This window comes from Vicia villosa, linkage group LG1, assembly GCF_029867415.1.
Source record: "Vicia villosa cultivar HV-30 ecotype Madison, WI linkage group LG1, Vvil1.0, whole genome shotgun sequence".
Lineage (NCBI taxonomy): Eukaryota > Viridiplantae > Streptophyta > Magnoliopsida > Fabales > Fabaceae > Vicia > Vicia villosa.
The window spans coordinates 142,949,798-142,970,281 of NC_081180.1; the positions used below are offsets into that span (position 1 = coordinate 142,949,798).

General features: G+C 32.7%; 2 protein-coding genes across 2 annotated transcripts; both read right to left on the bottom strand.

Moving 5' to 3' along the window:
• Positions 1-10,473: 10,473 nt before the first annotated feature.
• Positions 10,474-13,569, bottom strand: LOC131618535 (uncharacterized). Its single transcript, XM_058889743.1, has 5 exons — positions 13,248-13,569; positions 11,673-12,488; positions 11,225-11,410; positions 10,930-11,055; positions 10,474-10,827 (listed from the first exon to the last, which is right to left on the bottom strand). The coding sequence occupies exons 1-5, from the start codon at positions 13,353-13,355 to the stop codon at positions 10,720-10,722; spliced, it is 1,344 nt and encodes a 447-aa protein (XP_058745726.1). The 5' UTR covers positions 13,356-13,569; the 3' UTR covers positions 10,474-10,719.
• A 2,862-nt stretch (positions 13,570-16,431) lies between these two features.
• LOC131618546 (uncharacterized) lies at positions 16,432-19,312 on the bottom strand. The gene is made up of 8 exons (XM_058889749.1): positions 19,060-19,312; positions 18,209-18,663; positions 18,034-18,106; positions 17,813-17,893; positions 17,655-17,718; positions 17,463-17,550; positions 17,271-17,355; positions 16,432-16,833 (listed from the first exon to the last, which is right to left on the bottom strand). The coding sequence occupies exons 1-8, from the start codon at positions 19,138-19,140 to the stop codon at positions 16,801-16,803; spliced, it is 960 nt and encodes a 319-aa protein (XP_058745732.1). The 5' UTR covers positions 19,141-19,312; the 3' UTR covers positions 16,432-16,800.
• Between the last annotated feature and the right edge of the window lie 1,172 nt (positions 19,313-20,484).

The following is a 20,484-nucleotide window of genomic DNA, read 5'->3' on the forward strand; positions in this document are numbered from 1 at the left end:
ACTTATGATTAGAGGAATAGTTTCATCCCCGTCGGATATTTTATGCTGCTTTTGTTCAGGAAACGCAGAAACTTTGCAGCATATTCTCATTACGTGTCATTTATCGAAGAAAGTGTGGAGTGGCATAGGAAGGTGGTTCGAGATTGACGGTTTCATTGGCACTTCGCTTAGCAGTAGCTTGGGGAGTTTTTCAGGAAGAGTAAAATTAGAAAAGATAAAGAAGGTCTCATATGGATGGCAGTTTGTTGGTGTATCTGGTTATCTAGAAATGTTGTCATTTTTAAAGGGGAAACCATTGACATTTCAGATTTAATTTGGAATATCAAGATTTTAGCATGGAAATGGTCTATGGTTGGGGACATTACTCATACCAAAATAAACTTTTATTCCTTTTGCAAAGATCCTTTGCTTTTTCTTGGCAAAGTTTCTTTTGGTGGGTAATATCTTTGGTTTGATCTTTCTTTTGTTGCTTCCTTTGTATCTGGGTTAGAGGACCCCTAGTACTCCTTTAACATATTCCTAGCTTAAAACAAAAATATATCTTAAAAGAAATAATATACTATTTTATTTTCACTAAATTTTTTTAATAAAATTTTAACGAGAGATGTTTTCAAAGAACCTTTAGAAAAGTGTTATGAATAATAAATATTAATATTGTTGTGTTTTTATTTCTTAGAAATTTTTTTCCACTATATATATATATATATATATATATATATATATATATATATATATATATATATATATATATATATATTTATTTATTTATTTATTTGATTTTGTGTAACATATATTATTGTTGTGTAATGCAATATAAGTGAATGCCATAATCTAAAGATAGTGATTTATCTATTTAATCTTTGCCGATCTTTAGCTTATAATGAAGAGAGAGAATTCATTCTCCTTCCTTATTCATTCTCTCTCTTGATTATTTTATGTTTTTTAATGAAGAGAGAGAATGAATTTAAGAGAGAGATAGAGAGGAAGGAGAAGGAAGGAGAGAATATTGAAGGAGAGGATCCAAAGTGAGCTTATAATACTTCTATCTATATACAAAGTTTTTATTGTATTTGAATGTTGTTGTTCTAAGCTTAACCCCTATTTTTGTCCAAAAACACATCTCACAAACAAAAATGTTCGAGAAAATATCACATTGGATGCACAGTTAAAATTCAATCATTAGTTAGCGGACAATAAATTAATAATAATTCCTCAATTAAAAATAAGGTTTTTTCTTTATCCACCTTCCTATGTGGGTCACCCGAGCGAAAACCTCACTTTACCCCGCTTCAAAAATACATTTCCGAAATATTTTTTTTCTAAATTTTTTCAGACTTCGGAAGTGCATTTCCGAAAAAATCCCAAAAATTGAGATTTTGATTAATTCGAAAATACATCTCGGAAAAAAAAAATCCCAAAAATTAATTTTAGGATATTAATTAATTCACATATCATAAATTTGATATAATTTATGAGTAATGAATAATAATAATTATATATTTTAATATAATTTATGAGTTATGAATAATAACTATTATATGTTTATATTCTGATTCATATTTTAAAATTTAAAATAATTTAAATTAAAAAAATTAAAATAATTTCACTTACAAAATGAGTTATAATTTTTTATTTATATATTTATATATTTATAATAATTATTATATATTTAAAAAAAAATGAGTGTTTTAATTTATATATTTGTATAATAAATATAATAATTATTATATATTTATAAAAATTATTATATATTTATATAATAATTATTATATATTAATTATAAATATATTTATATAATAATTATAAAAATTAAAAAAATGGGTGTTTTAATTTATAATAATTATTATATATTTATATATTATATATTTATATATTTACTTACAAAATTAATAATTATTATTATATATTTATATATTTCTATTCTGATTCATAATTAAAAATGAGTTATAATTTTTTATTTAGTTTAAAAAAATTAAAAAAAGATTTTGTCTTAATTTTATTTAATGAATAAATTTTATATTTAACTCTATATAATTCAAAATTTACTTATGAAATTAAAATGTTTTTGATTTATATAAGTTAGTAAAATAATTTTTAACTTTAAAATTGTTTAGGAAATTTTGATTCACCTTGATTTTATTGATTCACCTTTATTTTATTGATTCACCTTTATTTTATACCTATTAATTGTATTGATTCACCTTGATTTTAATTTTTTTAATAATTATTGAATTCTTTCGGAAGTGTATATCCGAAACATTCCAAGACCAATTTGGTCTTGGAATATTTCGGATATGCATCCGAAGACACCCCTCTCCCAAAAAGGGGTGTTTTCGGAAATGCATCTCCGAAAACTCAAAAAAGGGGGTGTTTTCGGAAATGCATCTCCGAAAACTCAAAAAAGGGGTGTTTTCGGAAATGCATCTTCGAAAACACATTTTTTTCGTATTTTCGGAAGTGCATTTCCGAAAACACTTTTTTTTCAATAAAACGTTTTCGGAAACGTATTTCCGTAACAAGGGGTATTTTGATAAATTCGCCAGAGGTAACTAAGAAGGTTAGGAAGCGGGTAAAGAAATTTCAAAAAAAAACAATAATACACTTTAAAGCACATGTAACTGTAGGTCATACCATGTGTAAAAAAAAAAGTCACGCCATAGATTAAATATACAATCAAATATATTTTTTTAATGTATAGTATTATGCTATATTATATAAGTAATTTAAAATTTAAAATTTTATTTAATAGAATATATGATCGTTATTGATTAACACGATTGTTCATTTTTAAAATAAATTATGTTATATATTCAAAGTTCAAAAACAAAGATAACTTTTCTTATTGATTTCGATCATCAACTACAAAAGATAATTTAATATAATTATTTATATGTTCATAATTCTTGTGCAAAAACTTAAAATTACAACCTATTCAATATGAATATAGAAAGAAAATTTTTAGTTAAAATAATTTAGTCTACAATAGTTGCTTTGAGATCGTGATTGACAAAGAAATGCAAATATCAAGCGTAGCCGTCTCCACAATATCCATTTTGAATTTGAAGGGAAGCATGGATCCAAAAATATACCTAACTCCTTTTTCTACAAAAATCCTACCTAACTTCTTATCTTTCTTTTACAAATTCTAATAAATAGTTTTGTCCGTTTCATAAGATCCTTGTGGTCATATCTAAGTTTCATAAATATAGCATTAATTGATACGTCTAGGAGCCAATTTCAAACCAAAGACAATGACATCTAATGGGGTGACTTAGTGGGAATAATTTCAAAAGATAAATTAAATAATTTAGGAGGAAAAGTTATTATCAATTAAATAACATCAGTTATTATTTTATAAATTAACATTTTATTTTAAAAAATATATATCATGTTCTCATAAATGCACTCTCAATTTTTTTTTCTTTCAAAAAGTTAATGGTAAGAATCATACTTATTAATTCTTAAGAGTAAAATATCAATATTCTTATAAGGGTTAATAGTAGTTTACCCCCTGTAATATGAGCGTGTTTCGGTTTACCCCCTACCGTTGCCAAAAGTAGGTTTTGGCAACAGTTTTTTTAAAAAAACCGTTGCCTAAAGGTAGGAAGGGGGGAAAAGCAAAATTCGCTAATATTACAGGGGAGTGAATTACTATTAACCCTTCTTATAATAATGCATTATCTAAGTTGGAATATGTTGATCTCATGATAAGTGATTTGGAGATGTCTAAACTACTTATAATTTTAATTTTAAATATGTTGGTAGTCTTCTAAATATCACAACATTCAATTACAATCTTTTAATTTAAAAAAATAATAATTCTCTTAAAGTTTCTATCAACAATATTAGTTCTTCTAGTTAAATCAAATTAAAAAAAAACGTTAACCAAGCATTTGGACTCTAGTGGTAAAGGAGTTCTTGCTAAGGACGTAATCCGGAGAATACCGGGTTTGATTCCTAATTGAAAACAATGTTTGGTCAGTGCCCATACCTAATTAAACATTTGTTGGCTGAGACGATGATTGGATGTTTAATAGGGTTATCAATATTAGAAAGATCCTAAAGTCCCCCATTGGTTGGAGATAGAGCATTGAAATAATATATATAGAGGGACACTCCTCACCTTATATTAGGAAGATCCTAAAGTCCCACATTGGTTGGAGATAGAGCATTGAAAGAGTATATATAGAGGGACACTCCTCACCTTACCAACTGGTTTTATAAGGATGAGTTAGGTCAAACTACGTGAATTATAAAGTTTGACACACTGAAACCCTAAAATTCAAATTTTGAATTAAGGGTAGAAAACCCAATTCGCCAATCCTAGAAGCGGAATTCAAAAATTTTAGATCTCAAATTTCTTATCAAAAACTAGAAACTACATGAGTATTTGAGACGATAAGGCATTGCAGTTGAAATAGTAGTCTGTATTTTATTTCTTAATGTATTTAAAGAATGAGTCTCTTAATATTTGTGAAGACATTGGAAGTTGTGTGTAGTTATTGGTCCCTTAACATAAAACATTAATTTTTCAGTAAAGGTTCGTTTGTCATATGCTTATTTTTTGGTATCTATCTGAAACATTTATATTGGATAGTAAATGTGTATAGTATTGTATTTTTGTATGTCATGTGTATTTAGATTATGTTGTATCAATATTGCATGTGCATGTCAATGTTTTTTTTTTTTTAAGCAAAGAAGGTATATTAATAAAGCACAAGGGGTGCAAACCCACGGTTACATAAGAGAAAAGTCTAAACCATTCTAGATGTCAACAAACGAAAAAAAAAAAAAACTGGAACCATAACAAACCGGCCCTCACTACAATCAAAAACAAAGCATCGGATTTGCACACCACTCATCCCAACTAGAAGCATCTCTCACATTATAAGAAGAAAGAAACCATTCCCATGAAACAAATTTCAACAACCCCACCATATCAAAACTACTCCCTACACCTCTATTAAAAACAACCTCGTTTCTACAAATCCAAATTCCCCAACAAAAGGCCATACCGAAAAGCCACCTAGTGTGGATTTTGAATTTTAATCTACAAGCGGATTTCAAGCAACAAAGACGAGTAAAAAGATTACCCGAAGAAGAAGAGATGTCAATGCGAAGCCACTCACAAAGTTTAGTCCACCAAAGGAGAGAAACCGGACACGAAGCAAAAAGATGTTCCGCATTCTCTTCTTCTAACCCACAAAACGGACATAATTTGCCATTAAAAGTATGTGTGTATGTATGTATATGAAGTTGAACTATTCATAATTTGCCATTAAAAAAATTAGAGAAAAGCTATTTATACACTAAAGTATACACATACACCATAATTTTTATGGTAAATATACGTATTCATAATTTTTTAATAATTTTTTATGTTCCTTTGATATATGTACAACACAACACAATTGGTATATACGGTGTAATTTCTATAAGGTGTAGCAAATCAGTGTAAGTATAGCACATTTAAAAAATAATTTCATGCAATTTCAAAAGTGTGCAAAAGTTAAAGTATAAATATTTTATTTTTATTTAAATTAATATTTTCAAATTTACTCTATATTTCATTAATTTGTTATTTTTTCTTTAAGTTTTATTCTCTATATTTATTATTTATTAATTAAAATTCTCCACTTCTTTAATAAGACTCTATGTTTCTAGATGTGAATATGGTAGAAATTCTCTAAAATTGTTTTTTCAAATGAAACAAAATACTAATTTTCTTACAAAATCAGATCATTTCCTGCCATTTTATTGAGTTATCTCTTTCCTTAAAAGCAATTGATAGACCACTTAGAATAAAAAAAACAGTCTTAAAGAAAGAGAGAGAAAAAATGTTATGCAGTTCGGAGAGAGTATGCAAAAATGCACACGAGATGGGCCAAACATTTTGTTGGATGTGTATAGCTCGAACTAATGATGGAGGTACAAAAAGTAGTGTTAAACAAAAATATTATATCGTGATCCAAGACGTAGGTGGACTTAAAAAGAAAATAAGCCTAATAAAATAAATAAAGGAGATTTCATATTCCACCCCATGTTTTTCCAACGCACCACGCGAAATTTAAAAAATATCTCTCAAAATCGGAAGTGTATTTCGGTACGCACCATAATTGACATTAACGTTGGAACTAACCGAAAATATAACTACGGTATGAAACCGCAAGTATAATTCCGATTAGTTGAACACCTAAAAGGCACACTGCCTCTTCCCCTTCCATTACAGTTTCCAAAACAAGCAAACACACTCATCTCTCAATCTCATTTTTATCGAATCAACCGCATTTGCAACCGAAGTCGTTCTAAGGCATCAAACATCAGTGTATCAAGCATCCAACAACACTCAAACAACAAAAAACAACAGCACTCAATCAAGTAAGTTGATTTTGAAATTTTTAGAGTTTAAGTAAAATCCACTTAAATGTGTGTTTTAGGTCAGAAATTAGATATTTGTGTATTGTTTTGAACATTATAAATCATTTCTAAGGTGTTAGACATGTATTTTAAATGATCAATGGTTGTTTAATTGAGTTCTTTTGCGGGGTGGGGTGTCATTAACGCACCTTTGAAATCGCAGCAGAAACCAGAAATATACTTCTGGTTTTCAGCAAGAACAAAACCGCATGTATATTTCTGGGTTTTTCCTTTATGTGTTTTCAAGATTGTTTTCAACATTGGTCCTTGAGTTAACATTTTTTCCGTACTTCCACAAGATTAATGACTGACAGAGCATCTCAATTGAGACACGTCAGGGTAGCACAACACACTTTTGTGCGGAGAGAAAGGAGTCAGGCAACCCAGCTTCGTCCTGCATATGGACAGGCCGTAGTGGATGCACCAGCTCCATCTTCCGGTGTTCCTCCTGCTACTCCCACTACTTCGGCCTCCCCCAACAAACAAGATTCTCCAGTCCATCCTTCTCCACCCCCGTCCTCCCGCAGACGCACCTCTACACATACAACATTTGAGGCGGGAGATGCCTCAGGTTCTCAGGCGACACCTGAGGTACCAGAGGCCCAGTCTCAGCCTCAGCCAGAGCCTCCATCCCAGACTCCATCACAGCCCCAAACGGAACCAGTGGTGGCTCGTGCATAGCCTGCACCGCGAGCATCTGCACAACTTACTTTTGGAGGAGGACTGTCTGATTTATCCCTTCTTCCTCTTTACCCTGACTATGTTGCTAGACGTATCTGAAACGGACAAGTATGAGTTTTGAATTTTGATTTCTATTACATTTTAAATTATGATTTTGTTTATGAATTTTGAATTTTTGTTTGTTGATTAAATCCCTCAAAATATTTATACATGACCGTGATACGCTCAAGGTCATTAGCCATGAGTGGAAGATTAGTAGACTGGTACCCCCTACAGAGCCATGGTTTGATGAGATTTTACAACTTACAGGGTTGAAAGATTTGGCCCTATGTGGATATAGTGTGGTCCACTGGGGTATGATTAACGCTTTCGTCGAGAGGTGCACCATGAGACGTTGTTGTTACACATATCACATGGTGAGAGAACGATCACACTCGACGACGTCGCGTGTCTGCTTCATCTTCCGATCAGAGGGAGATTCTTGGATCATGAGAGGATCGGTAAAGAGGAGGCATTGTATCTATTGGTTGAGATGTTGCGAGTTACCCCTGAGAGTGGCTTGGAAGAGATTGATAAAGTCCGAGGTAGTCACGACAGGTACAACTATTTGGCTCGGGTGTTCGAAGAGGAGGTACAACGTGCACGAGAGGTCGATGGTGATGACGAGCAGGTTACCATGCACAGGAGGTATGCTATGAGAGCATACCTTTTGTATCTTGTTGGCACACAGATTTTTATGGATACCAGTGCCACTTACACTGATATCATGTACCTTCGGTTTTTCGCTGATCTTGAGACGGTCCACCAGTGGAACTAGGGGGCTGCTTTCCTGGTATACTTGTACACGAAGCTGAATGAAGGGATAAAGTGGAATACGAAGCAGATAACCGGCAACATGTCACTCATGATGGTATAACTTCTTTTTCTTTGTGGCCTTTGTTAATTATTTTGATTCGAGAAACTAACTATTTAATTTTCTTATTTCAAGGATGAATCCTACATCACTTCCCCTGCATATTGGGTTGGTCACTTGCAACGGGCTATACTGAAGATAAGTCGCGAGCCTGCACTTACGATCCCCTCCGAGGGAACCAGGCAGTAGAGTCATTTTGATTGTACATTGATCGGCTTCCATATGAGGACGAACACTTCTCTTCATATGATGACCACTGTGATACGATACCATTTAACGAGGTGTCGCTGTTTACAGGTTGGTTGGCTTGCGGAATTCGAAGGACGGCTGCCTATATGTCTGAGCGGGTGATGCGTGAGTTCGGGTTCACCCATAACATTCTCCGGGATCCTGCTATAGCTGCTCCTCCGACGGTGAGACGGAGGGATATGGATTAGTTTTTTGATGATTTTGAGAATCTTCTTGTTCCTGAGGAGGCTAGAAGTACCGTAGCTACATCCGACTGGAGCTACGAGTACGATTACATGTTATGATTCTTCCGGGTGTCCCATCCATACATGATACAGGATGTTCCAGAGAACCCACCGAGGCTAATTCAACAGGAGATCCTAGAGGAGGAGCAAGCTAGGGTCAATCATGCGACTGACGTGTTGTACAGGTGCTGCCGTATCATGGAGCTTGCGCGGGATGGTTTAGACAGAGGTTTGTTTCCTGATGACACCGATGTTAGAGGTGTTCTGTATGCTATCATTGCGGAGGCTCAGGAGGCTATGCTTTACAAGAGACAGCAGAGGGACGCCTCGAGGGTGACAGGCCGACTCATCATCTGCCATACCCAGTAGTTTTTTTTTGTTATTTGGTTGTACTTCTTTGTTATTCAGTTTGGATTACATTTTTGTATTTTGTACTACTATAGCACTATTTATATATTCAGTAGTTCGGGTTAAGTAGCTTTTTGTTATTCAGTAATTTATGTTTTTTTTTCAATTGTACATATTTGTATTATGTGAAAATGAACCGTAAATATATTAAAATGATAAAATGGTTCTGAGGTAACAGAAGAAACCGGAAATATATTGCCGATTTGAAACCGCAAATATACTTCAGATTTACTCAATTTTAATAACAAGTGGTGCGCACCAAAAATATATTTTCGATTTTGAAGAGCATTTTAAGAATTTCATAAGGTACTTTTTTAGACCATGGGGTAGAATAAGAATTTTCCTAAAACATTAGAATTAAGACCTAAAAGAAACACCAAGAAACCATCCTACACTATCATATATTTTTTCTAAATATATCAATTTTGGTGATAACTGATCTCCATTAAATTGTTTAATTTTTATTTATTTAGTTATGTAAAGATCAAAATTTTACTTTTTAAAAATGAATAAGTGTAATGTTGCGAGTTCGAACTCGTACCATGCAAATTATATGTCTTTGCGTAACTACCAAATGAGATATTCACGGTGTTAAAGTGTGTCGAGGAGCAAAGTGTATTGAAAATTTAATTCACATGGAGCGTAAAGTGTGAAGTCCGCTTAGGCGCTTATTATTACATCATGGAAAATTTGATTGATAATGGAGCATTTAGGAATAGAAGTGGTTGAGTATATGAAAAATTAAAAATTCCATAAAATGTGGAGAATGGCTAGAGAATGTTTACCGACAAGACCAAAATTACAGTAAAAAGGTGTGCATTTTTCAGATAGGTGGCCAAAGTAATTTTAAGAATGAATGACACATTTTTGTTGGGGTAGGAAAACTCGAGATTTGGGAGGAGGCGAAGTTACGGCCTATAATTGATGGTTTGATTGATACGGAAGATGGTTTTGCTTCTTTCTTTTTTTCAGTTATTAGTAAGGTTGTCCCAAGTTCAATTATATAATTTTGTGATAGGTCTTTGGTGTATTTGGAAAAGAAGAAATGAAAAATTATTGGATGGATTTCGTTTCATCTTGCGCGGGGATGTTTGTATCAATGAAAACAGATGAATTCTAGAGGAATTATGCATGAAATGCTCAAGTAAATGCTATTTGCAGAGGGCCGAGACAGCGGAGGCCAGTTTTGATAATTATGCAGGTGGTAGATCGAGTTTGAGAGCTGCAAGGCATGAACAGCAGCGCGACGCAGCTGGAGCAATGGCTAAAACCGGAGGAGAACAACAGCAAAATGGAATGAATGATACTGTTTGGACAGCTCCAGAGCAAGGAAAATTCAAATGCAACCCTGACACCGCTATTTTCAAAGATAAAACTATTATGGAACGAGAATGTGCATTCGAAACGATCGTGAAAACTTCATTAAAGCACTACATATGGAGGAGATATAGCCCTCTACCTCATGAAACCGAAGTTTGGAGCTTGATGGAAGCACTATATATTAAAAAGCTTCTGTCAAAAAATAATAATATATATTTAAAAGCTTTACACCAAAAATACAATCAAAAACATGTGCTTAGGTAGGATAAAAGAAAAATGTAGTTTCCAACTAATATAAAAGAAACCACCTCAACCTTTTTATAGGTTGATACAAGTAATGAGAATACATTCTATATATATTTATATTCTTCATTCACTTTATTTGTATAGTATATAGGACCTCAATTATTCAACTTCCTCATCCATCAAACCCAATCATATATGAGAAATCTGGATTGGAACAAGGCCATGCAAAAATCTACATAAACTAATTAATAAACTATTGAGTTAAATCCATGATTGAATTGAATAGTTGCATTTGAATGAGTTCACTCCACTGATATGAGCAAATATATCTGAGGAATCAACCATATCATCTTCCTCTTTCACAACTACCTGTAATATATAGTTACAATTATCAAAGAAATCATGATTAAAAACCATTCTAAAAACAGTAATCGAATGTTATTTGATATGAATGAATTTTATAAGATATACCTCTTCTTCATCTTCTTCTTCATGATTTCCACTAGCAGTTCTTTGTGCCTCTCCAAAATCATCATTCTTTGCGAATCGTCCTCTAACTCGAGGTCTGCTATCAGCCAGTGTTTTGCGGCATGCATACTGCATATTTGGTTTGCATCATCATCATTAGATAGATGAACTTCAAAATATGCAGTAAGAAGAAGTGGTTTCATGATCAAGTAATTATACCTTGCAAATTCATATGTAACATGATAAGGTTTTCAATTATGCTTTGATTGTTTCGAGAGTAAGGAGCTTGAGAGAGTACCTTAATTTTCTTGCTGAAGTTTCTTTCATTTCTTTTCTTCATGTATCTATGAATCTTTTCCTTCCTTTCTTCAACCGAAAGCTTTCCAACTTTGAATGTAGAGTCTTCCAAGTTTGAGATTTCTGGTGTTAAATTAGCAGAACTTCCAGAACCAGCTACTAGTTGTTGATTCTCAGTATTAAGAGCCTGAAAGTAGAGTATATCGAACATTTTTCATTGTAACCGAAACTGCATGCATAGTCAAGTCGTCTTAAGTTTTTGGAGGCCCTGTGCAGGTTAGGCCCCATTTAACCTGGTTTAACACTAACAAATTTTTATGAGATCCTATTTAATTACGGTTTAACTATGACAAATTTTGGACCTGTGCGGCACGCTCTCAAAGATAGCCCTGAGAGGTAGTAATATAATTATAAAGAACTTAACAGACTAGTTTAGAATTTGTCAATACCTGAAGATCAGGAGGGTTAAACACCCTCTGAATAGGATCTGCGCAATAAATTCTACCACTATCTCCTTGATAATCAATTTCTTGTGTCTGAAGTTCAGGACCGAGAAGAATGTTTCCACCAAACAAACCAGAACTATCAGTAGACAAAGCAGTGGTAAGAGGGCCATTAGGCATGAACCCGGCCATTCCAGCAGGACTAAGATAATTGCAAGAAGGAGATGAAGGATTCAAAGGAACATAAGAAGGTACAGAAGTTATGCAATCCTCTTCAAAAACAGGTGGTAATGATAATGGAGCTCCCATAAGAGGTGCAACTGAATCATTTGGATTATGATACTGTGAAAAGCCTTCGACAGATGAACATGCTGTGAGCTGTTGAACATGAGAATTGAAATCAAATTGTTCTACTTGCTGTGTTGATGTGACTGGAAGGAATGAAGGAACATTGAAAGAGGGTGATAGTGAGAAATCTATTGAAGCAGATATGTCATTGTCGATTTCTTCTTGCGAATCAAAGATAACAGATAGATTATTGCTATTGTTGGAATTGTTATTGTTATTGTTATTGTTGATGTTGTTGGTGCTAGTTGGAGTTGTGACAACTACTGTGTTATTGCTATTGCTATTATTGAACTTAGTTTCTACATTATTGAACTTGGTTTCTACATCTAATATATTTGTCGCATATGAGGAATTCTCTTCATAGCAACAATTCGAGCTTGATGTAACCTCAGAATTCTGCAAAGCTTCCGGAAATAACTCAGGGTTACATAGCTCGAAAATTTGCGCGGCGCTAAGAGGGCTGGAAATTTCATCCTGTAACCATGCATATAAAGGAAATGTAAATAACATGATTACCCGTAGAAAAAAAAAAAACTAATAAGTAAACAGTGATGATGATGCCTATATATACAATTAATAGTCGATAATGGAGTATTCAACGTACAAATTTGATTGGTTATAAACAGATAAATACAAAAGAGATGGCATTTTTAAGATGTTGATATTGCAGAAAAAGATGTGAATCTATGCTATGCCTTATAATGTGACATGTTGGAGGCAAGGTTTGGAGATAAAACAAAAAAGGAACCTCATGCCATGCTACTACTTGTTATGGAAATTGATTTAATGTGAAATAAAAGAGACTTAAAGGAACCATAATGCTATACATGTGAAGTGTTGTTGTTAACTAAATTAGCAAAAGTGTGAACAAGTACAAGAAGATATAATATTATTCCTGATAGAAAGAAAGAAAAATGCGCAAGTTGAGATTACATTGCACTTTATAACGATGCAACCTTCCGAAAATGACATTTATATTGCATGTTATTGTCATGGATCAGATAGAGATAATATATTATATAAAAAAAAAAAGTGCAAATGCAGTTATTGCAGAATCTCTGATCCGTCGTTATTGAAGCATTATATGCTGACCATAAATCGATAGAAAATGACACAATTTGTCGTGCAGAAGAATGTCAATAATGGATTCTAGATTTCTAACAAGTTGTCACAAACACACAAAAATCAATCATTCATAAATATTATGACAGATTATTAAGGTAAGGTAATTACAACGGAAAGTTGCTGCTGTTGTTGATGTTGATTTTGATGATGCTGATGTTGTTGTTGATCTGGATTTGAATTCGATGGGAGTGGCGGATCAAAAACATCCTGCAACATGGTTGATGTATAATAATAATATCTTGAAGGAACACCAATATTTTTTGTTTGTTTTTGTTTGAGAAAAAAAGAAAGAATGTATGATATAAAAGATGAATTATCTGATGAAGAGCAAACTGTGATAAGTTGTTGGTGTGATCCTTCTGTGTTGGAGAGTGAAAAAATGTGAAGAGTCCATTGATGATTTAAGGAATAGAGAAAGAAGACAAAGTTAGTTAGGTATGAAGATGTCAAAGAGAGACTCAAAGGAATTAGTTAATATGTTTGATTTGATAAATAAGGCTATTTAGAGTGGGCGTCAACCAGAAACTCACGCTGCTCCTTTCGTTTCATCCACGTGCAAACACAACACTTGGATTTTAGGTTGACCAAGCCTTTTTCAATTTACAATAACTAATTCATGTGTTGTTTCCTACCATTTTTATGTATGTATATATGGTGTTTCTATAATTAAAAGACAAAAATGTTAAAAAAAATTCATTCTAAGTTGTACATCATTTTAAAACAAATTAACACTAATATTGTATTTACAAATAGTATTAATTTTGATGCAATTTAATGATATAGTAAATAATTAATAGTCATTCTAACAGCTCACAAGACATAAGACGAAAGGTTTTAAACTAAAATAAAGAGGTGCATGGAAAAATAGGTGTTCGTCATTCTTGTTTAGAACAGGCAATTCCGTCTTTGAAATATTACCAATCGCCGATCAATTGGACGGTTGACTGCGATCGACGTTACACTTCGCTCTTTTAACTTAAATTGCTTTCCCTATATAAGACAAAAAGCGCAACATTCTCATGTATTTAAATCAATTTTAACTTTCACATCTCTTCTTATTCTCTCACTTGGGTGTTTGAGTATTAACCTTGTAGATCATACTCTTTTCCACCACACCGGAAGCCCAAGACCACCGTAGTGAAGCATTGTTTCACCATTTACCGAACACCTCTAGTTCCACAATGGAACTGTGACGACGTTCCAATCCTAGTAGCATCTACTTCCAATCCTCCACAATAAGATCTCGCTCCACTAAGAGTTGGCCATAGAGCATTCCAAGCTTTTCCATTCTTGAAGTCTATGCAACAGTTTCACCAAGGTGAACCATTACAACGATCTCCACTACTACATGTGGTATATGTACAGGAAATGATCTTTGGCCTTCAACTTTTACATGCCAACCTTGGATTACAAGGAGCTAACGACCTACAAGATAGTGTTTATAATATGGTGCAACAATAGAATTTATATTTTTTGGTAGAGAAGTTGTAACACCTTAATTTCTGACTCGATATAAAGTAAAATAATTCAATAAATAACTCAAACAATCAGTGTCACACATGGTTTACCAACCATAAAAACAAGAAACCAAAAATATTTTCAATTACGTAGCTGAAAATAATAACGTTTTGACATAAGTCTCATCAAACATAGAATCATCAAAACGGTTCAACAACACCAAAATGAAATAAAACATGCAACAATGAAAATAGAATAGTATGTCCCCAATGTTACTTATCAGAGCGATTCCACTAAAAACTCGAATGAGATAAGCAACTAAAGAGACATCAACGTCGTCCTATACCTTAAACAGGTACTCTTTAACTTTATCGTCTGTACTCCAGAGGAGCACATACACCACAATATCGTTCCAGAGGCTCTATATGATTAAAGAGAATCTGCAACACATCACACTAAGAAACAATATCGTGCTAAAGGCAGCCTCATAAGGCAATCAAGCTGTCATTCCCGAACTATCCTTCGTTAGGTCAACAACATTATGTGGAGCGACCATGAGGTTGCTTTCTCGTGACCGTCACCGAATACATAAGACTCCTCCCCTGATCCTAAAGGGAGGGGTGGTAGCCACACTCCCTAGAGGTTCTTCGTCCTCGAAGGAAAAAAGAGTTATGACAAAGAAGCTCTAGTTCTAGAGCGAAAAAGGAACGCTCTGCCCATTTGCATCTATGATAGTAGGATTCCGGGGTCATTAGAGAAGTTTCATAAGTTGCAGAGGTATGATGAGACCAATAGACCCAAATGAAAATGTTGAACACGTAGATAAGTGACTAGATTATTATCACGCCCATTGAGTGGTAAAGTGCAATCTCTTTGCACTAATATTGATCGAATTTGCAAGTAATGGAAGGCTATGCTTGAAATGTTGTAGAAGTGAAGATCAAGTGTGTGAAATTATGACTAAAGTTATGCTATTGAAATTGTTCAAGGCGCTTAGAAACATGTAATTCATAGTGCTATGAGGTTACTTGATGATTAAGTAACAAGTTGTTTTGTAAAAAAATTTAGTCGTAACAAATATTTTTATTTTAGTTAGGGATGGCAAAACAGACTCGTCCCATTGAGCATGTCTGTTTTGCCCGCACTTTAATGTGGGGTGACCCAAAGGTTTAGGCTCGCACCCTCTAACGTGTCCGCCTTGTTTTTCTTGCAAACTTTTGCAGTCACAGACATTAAAATAAATTTTTGCATTTTTAGGCTTAAAAGATACAGTGTCCTTTTTTTTTTGCGAAACGAGTCCAAATAAGACAGACATACTTGTTTGCCACCCATAGTGTTAGTAAGAATATTTTGAAAGTTAGTTAGAGGTGGTTAAGTTGATTAGAATGCAAATAACCTCATTTAAATACTCTAGCATTATAAAATCATAGCTTAAGTAAAAAAAACATCATCGAAAGAACCAAATATCTCATAATCAATTATAAATGATCCAAATGTGAATCCAAATATATACTTTAATAAGATTTCATCTTTAGAATTGAAGTTTTTTTCCTATACATCTCACTCACTCTACTTTTGAGTTAGGTGACTTTGATATCCTATTAAGTTTTAATATAGAGATTGACTCATAACCAATTTCATAACAATGAATTAAAATCAATATAGAAAGTTAATAATAGAGTCATACAGCTTATCTACAATTTAGTACAATTCAACTATAAATTAAGTAGAAATAAACTGCATTTTGCAAGAGAGAAATTTTCAGTAATATTGCAAAAAAGAATAATAGCTAACTGAATAAATTACAACCTCTCAATAACTGCACTTTGGTACATAACATGAATTCTTGCTGCCAATTATATTTCAATCTCAATATTTGCATCAATGTTAATACTTCACTTAGTACCTGTGGCTATAACATTGTTCCCACTGGACTAAACATTCACTTTTATTATTGCTAGTGAGTGGTGACAGTGCTTTATACTCACCTTACATATTCTCTACCACACAACAATGTCTTCCAACCATATATCCAACTTCCACAAATCCATATACCCAAAAAAACATGGGACGTGTTTTGACACTATATCGAATGAATCGATCGTGTACGTGTAAACAGTCACCCTCTCGAAGCTAAACTACATTCGAATAGTGGAATAAAAAACAGGAGAGAGCTTCTATTAGACACTGAAATAAAGATATCTTATCCGTGCATAGCATGTGTAAATCCCCACAACTGCACATCAAAGAAATATGCCGAGTAAGTCACAAATCATCGTAATATATCATAACTAATTTAATAAATGTAAGAACATACATGGTAGAAATAAGTAATGGGTGATATCCATGGCATTTTATGAACTATGGACAAACAACTTAAATAAGTGCTAATAGAATTAGCTATTTCTATAATTCAACGATAAAATAAAGTTAAAATGTTTTCATATAAACTAAAAGATATTCTCATAGCTATCTTGAAGAGTTTATGGAGATAAGTTGAAAACAACTTAAATACATATCATATGTCGTTTTCATAAGCTTTCTCCCACAACACAAGTGCTAATGCTTGTAGATAAACTCAAATAAGTCAATCCAAATAGATTCTATAGGGGATAAAAGCTACTTATAAACTTATTGTAATCTTCAAAACAAACGGTACGGTAAGAAAATTACCTCAATATTCTTCGGCTCAAACTCTGGACTATGAGCTAGACATTGGTTTCCAAATGTATCACAAGGTCCACTAGTTCCATTTAACCTATTCAAAAAGGAAATAGAATCAAGAAAAGATCCTAAAAATGGTCCTTCAACTATGAGTAAAATGTAACGAAAGAAACTAAGCAATTAGTTTAGAGAAGTACTTACAAATCTCCATCTAAGCATAGAGCAAAATTACCCCCACCGCCAAGTCCAAGTAAGTCATTCAAACACATGAAGTAGTAACGATTTGCACCTGCACATAAATTTACAAAATCAAAACAACGCAAGTTCAATGAACTTAAAATACAAAAGATCCTACAAAAAATATGCATTAACACCGCAAAATTAACCCCTTACCAGTAGGTCGAAACAGCCTTGGCTCACCGTATAGAGTTGTAAACACAAAAGTTTGGTTTGTCCCCTACAATCAAAGTAGAGAAAATGAAATCATACTTCAAGATGAAGAAGTGTCTTCTTAAAGAATCATTATTCATGATAAAATGAAGTTAGCATACTTGATATTTTCTCTTTGCTGATGGTTTCAAAGGGCAATCTATCAGCCCGCCAAACACAGCACCTTTCTTATCTCCAACAATCTATCAGTTTTACAAAAGAAAAATACAATAAATCCATTCTCAACAAAAGAATGATACATCGATATACAATCAGAAAATATCATATGTAATCCGGAGTTTGGCTAAAAGACATGCATTTTAGCTCATTAAGATGGACATACCAGCAAACCAGGACCAGGAATTTCAGCACTTTTGCGAATAAGTGTACGAAGCGATATTCCATGTTTCAACGTACTGCCCTTAATTTAAAGAAAAAAATTGTTGAATCAATATTTAAAATACAACAATGCAATACTCTTCATGGCACCAACTAAAATAACTAGAGAGCAAAGTTACCTATAAAGTAAGACCCATTGTCGTCCTTTTACAATGTTAGGGAGGCACGATTCGAAAAATTCATGCAACTCTGGAGATATAAAAGTAGAATCGTCCGAAAGATTGAGCGTAGACTTCTTTGAACGATTTGGAGTTTGCCCGTTTGCTTCTTCATAAACCTCAGAACTACAACTACTACTATTCCTTGTAGAACTATTCCTTGTAGAGGTTCGGTCTTCATTGGTATTTTCATCTTTCGTTAAATCTGGGCTGTTATTTGCGGTATCACAATCGACATATTTATCCGATGAAACATCTTGATACTCAAAATTCTCATAATTAAATCCAGAAGATGAACGAGTTGCTTTATGACCATGTTGAGTCTTGCTTGAGTTTGATCCATCAAAGTAGATTGATGGGATAATGTATGATAAATATGAAGACACAGGTTTACCATCTCTAGAATAGGAACTAGCCTGCACACATGAAGGAAAATATTTTCCATCACTTGCAGTAAATGCAGCACTAACACCTCCGATAAAAAAAGGCGTGTATGTGTCTGTGTCAGTATCGGCGAAACCAACATTTGTAAATTTGTAATTAAGTTTAATTCATTATTTTTTTTTCAAATTATTATCGGTATCGTCGTGTTATTACATTGAATTTTGGGTCCGGTTTAAAAACTAATGAAACCAATGAACCCTCAGATTCAGATTTTATTTTGGCACGAATCAGATCTAATATGAACAGTGCATAACAAGCTTTTTATTTAATATGAATTATTGGAAATAACGAAAAGAAGTAAAAGTAACGAGGATCATAAATTCAAGAAAAAGTAAAGATTTAATTGAAATTGAAATGGAAAAAGTTACCTGAGGGGAAGAGGAGGCAGGGGAATTATTGGAAAAGAGATGCGAAAGCTTCTGTGTGACTTTGTCTTTGAAAGCGTGCATTTTGGAGAGGTGATTGATGAGCTATATCGCCATGGAAGAGAAGGGTTTGGTTGGAATGAGGATTTGGGAATGGAAAAGATCGGTGGAGAAGGAAAGGGAAAAGCGTACGAGGGAGGGACAACAAAACGAAGGGAGAAAGATACCAACGTAAATCATGGACAGAGATTTCATTGCGTGTCATGTTTTTTTAATATATTTATTTATTTCCTATTATGTTTATACGTTTTTATATATTATGTGTCTTCCTCTAACAACATCTCTAATGTTATATAGTTTAAGTTTGCAATTTGGAAATAAGTTTTAGCTTTAAATATACAACACCCATATAATATTAGGGGATTTGATTTTAGTCCTTGATAAAGTTTTTTTTTTTTTTAAAAACTCTTTAATTTTTAAATTTCATCAAATACTCTCTTGACTGCCACATTACAGCAAAATTCTCTCTTGCTGTCTATGTGCCAATCCACGTGGAATTTTATTTTAATTTTTAATTATTTTTTAATTCACATGGAATTTTATTTGATTTATTTATTTATTTTTATATTTTTTAACTATTTTTTTTATGTTTTTTAATTATATTTTATTTTTTATTTTAAATTATGTTTTATATTTTATTAACTTTAATTATTTATGGTTTTTTAAATTTTCCTAAACAAAGTTGGTGTTTATAAAGCAAAGAATCACTTGATTTAATAAATTGGAAGTGGGGCTAGAGCAAATGGGCCATAACCCAACAATGTTAATAATAAAATTTTGTTTAAATAATTTCTTAATTTAAAAAAATGAAAAATTATTAATTAATATATACTCTTTAAAATATATATAAAGAAATTAGAAAAATATGATATATAAAAAAAATTTAAAAATTTAATATAAAAATTAAAAGATTAATATAAAAATAAAAAAAAGTAAAAAAAATATAATATATAAAAAAATTTAAAAAATATGACGTGGATTTAAAAAAAAAAATTATTAAATCAAGTGATTGTCTTGATCTTTCTATAAAAGCCATGTGATTTTAACTGGATTTACAATTCCACATTCTTCTTCACTGTTGACTTATACAACTCCTTCAATGTTTCAACAGATTGCATCTCCCTCATCTTGGTCGAATCATTTCTTCATTCTTTATCTAAAGTCTCGATTACATCGTGCCCTGGTACAATATTATCATCCCATTCGAAGAGAATGCATGTTTCCTCGCTTTGCCAAAAGGGACATCTCCAGAAGAGTCTCCCTCGATTACGACAGTTCTTGCAACGATACAAAATCATACGAAGATTGCAAGCACACATTCTCCATCGAAGATTGCTCACACTTATTGACTGAACTGATACTGATTTG

What these genes read in the sequence shown, in the direction of transcription:
- LOC131618546 (XM_058889749.1), bottom strand. Translation starts at nt 19,140, where the DNA reads ATGCACGCTTTCAAAGACAAAGTCACACAGAAGCTTTCGCATCTCTTT. An exon ending in CAGCAAAGAGAAAATATCAA is followed by an intron (nt 17,719 to 17,812) that starts GTATGCTAACTT and finishes CTTTGATTGTAG; the next exon opens with GGGACAAACCAAACTTTTGT. An exon ending in CTATGCTTAGATGGAGATTT is followed by an intron (nt 17,356 to 17,462) that starts GTAAGTACTTCT and finishes CTTTTTGAATAG; the next exon opens with GTTAAATGGAACTAGTGGAC.
- LOC131618535 (XM_058889743.1), bottom strand. Translation starts at nt 13,355, where the DNA reads ATGTTGCAGGATGTTTTTGATCCGCCACTCCCATCGAATTCAAATCCA. An exon ending in TTAACCCTCCTGATCTTCAG is followed by an intron (nt 11,411 to 11,672) that starts GTATTGACAAAT and finishes CTCTACTTTCAG; the next exon opens with GCTCTTAATACTGAGAATCA. An exon ending in ACTTCAGCAAGAAAATTAAG is followed by an intron (nt 11,056 to 11,224) that starts GTACTCTCTCAA and finishes CCAAATATGCAG; the next exon opens with TATGCATGCCGCAAAACACT.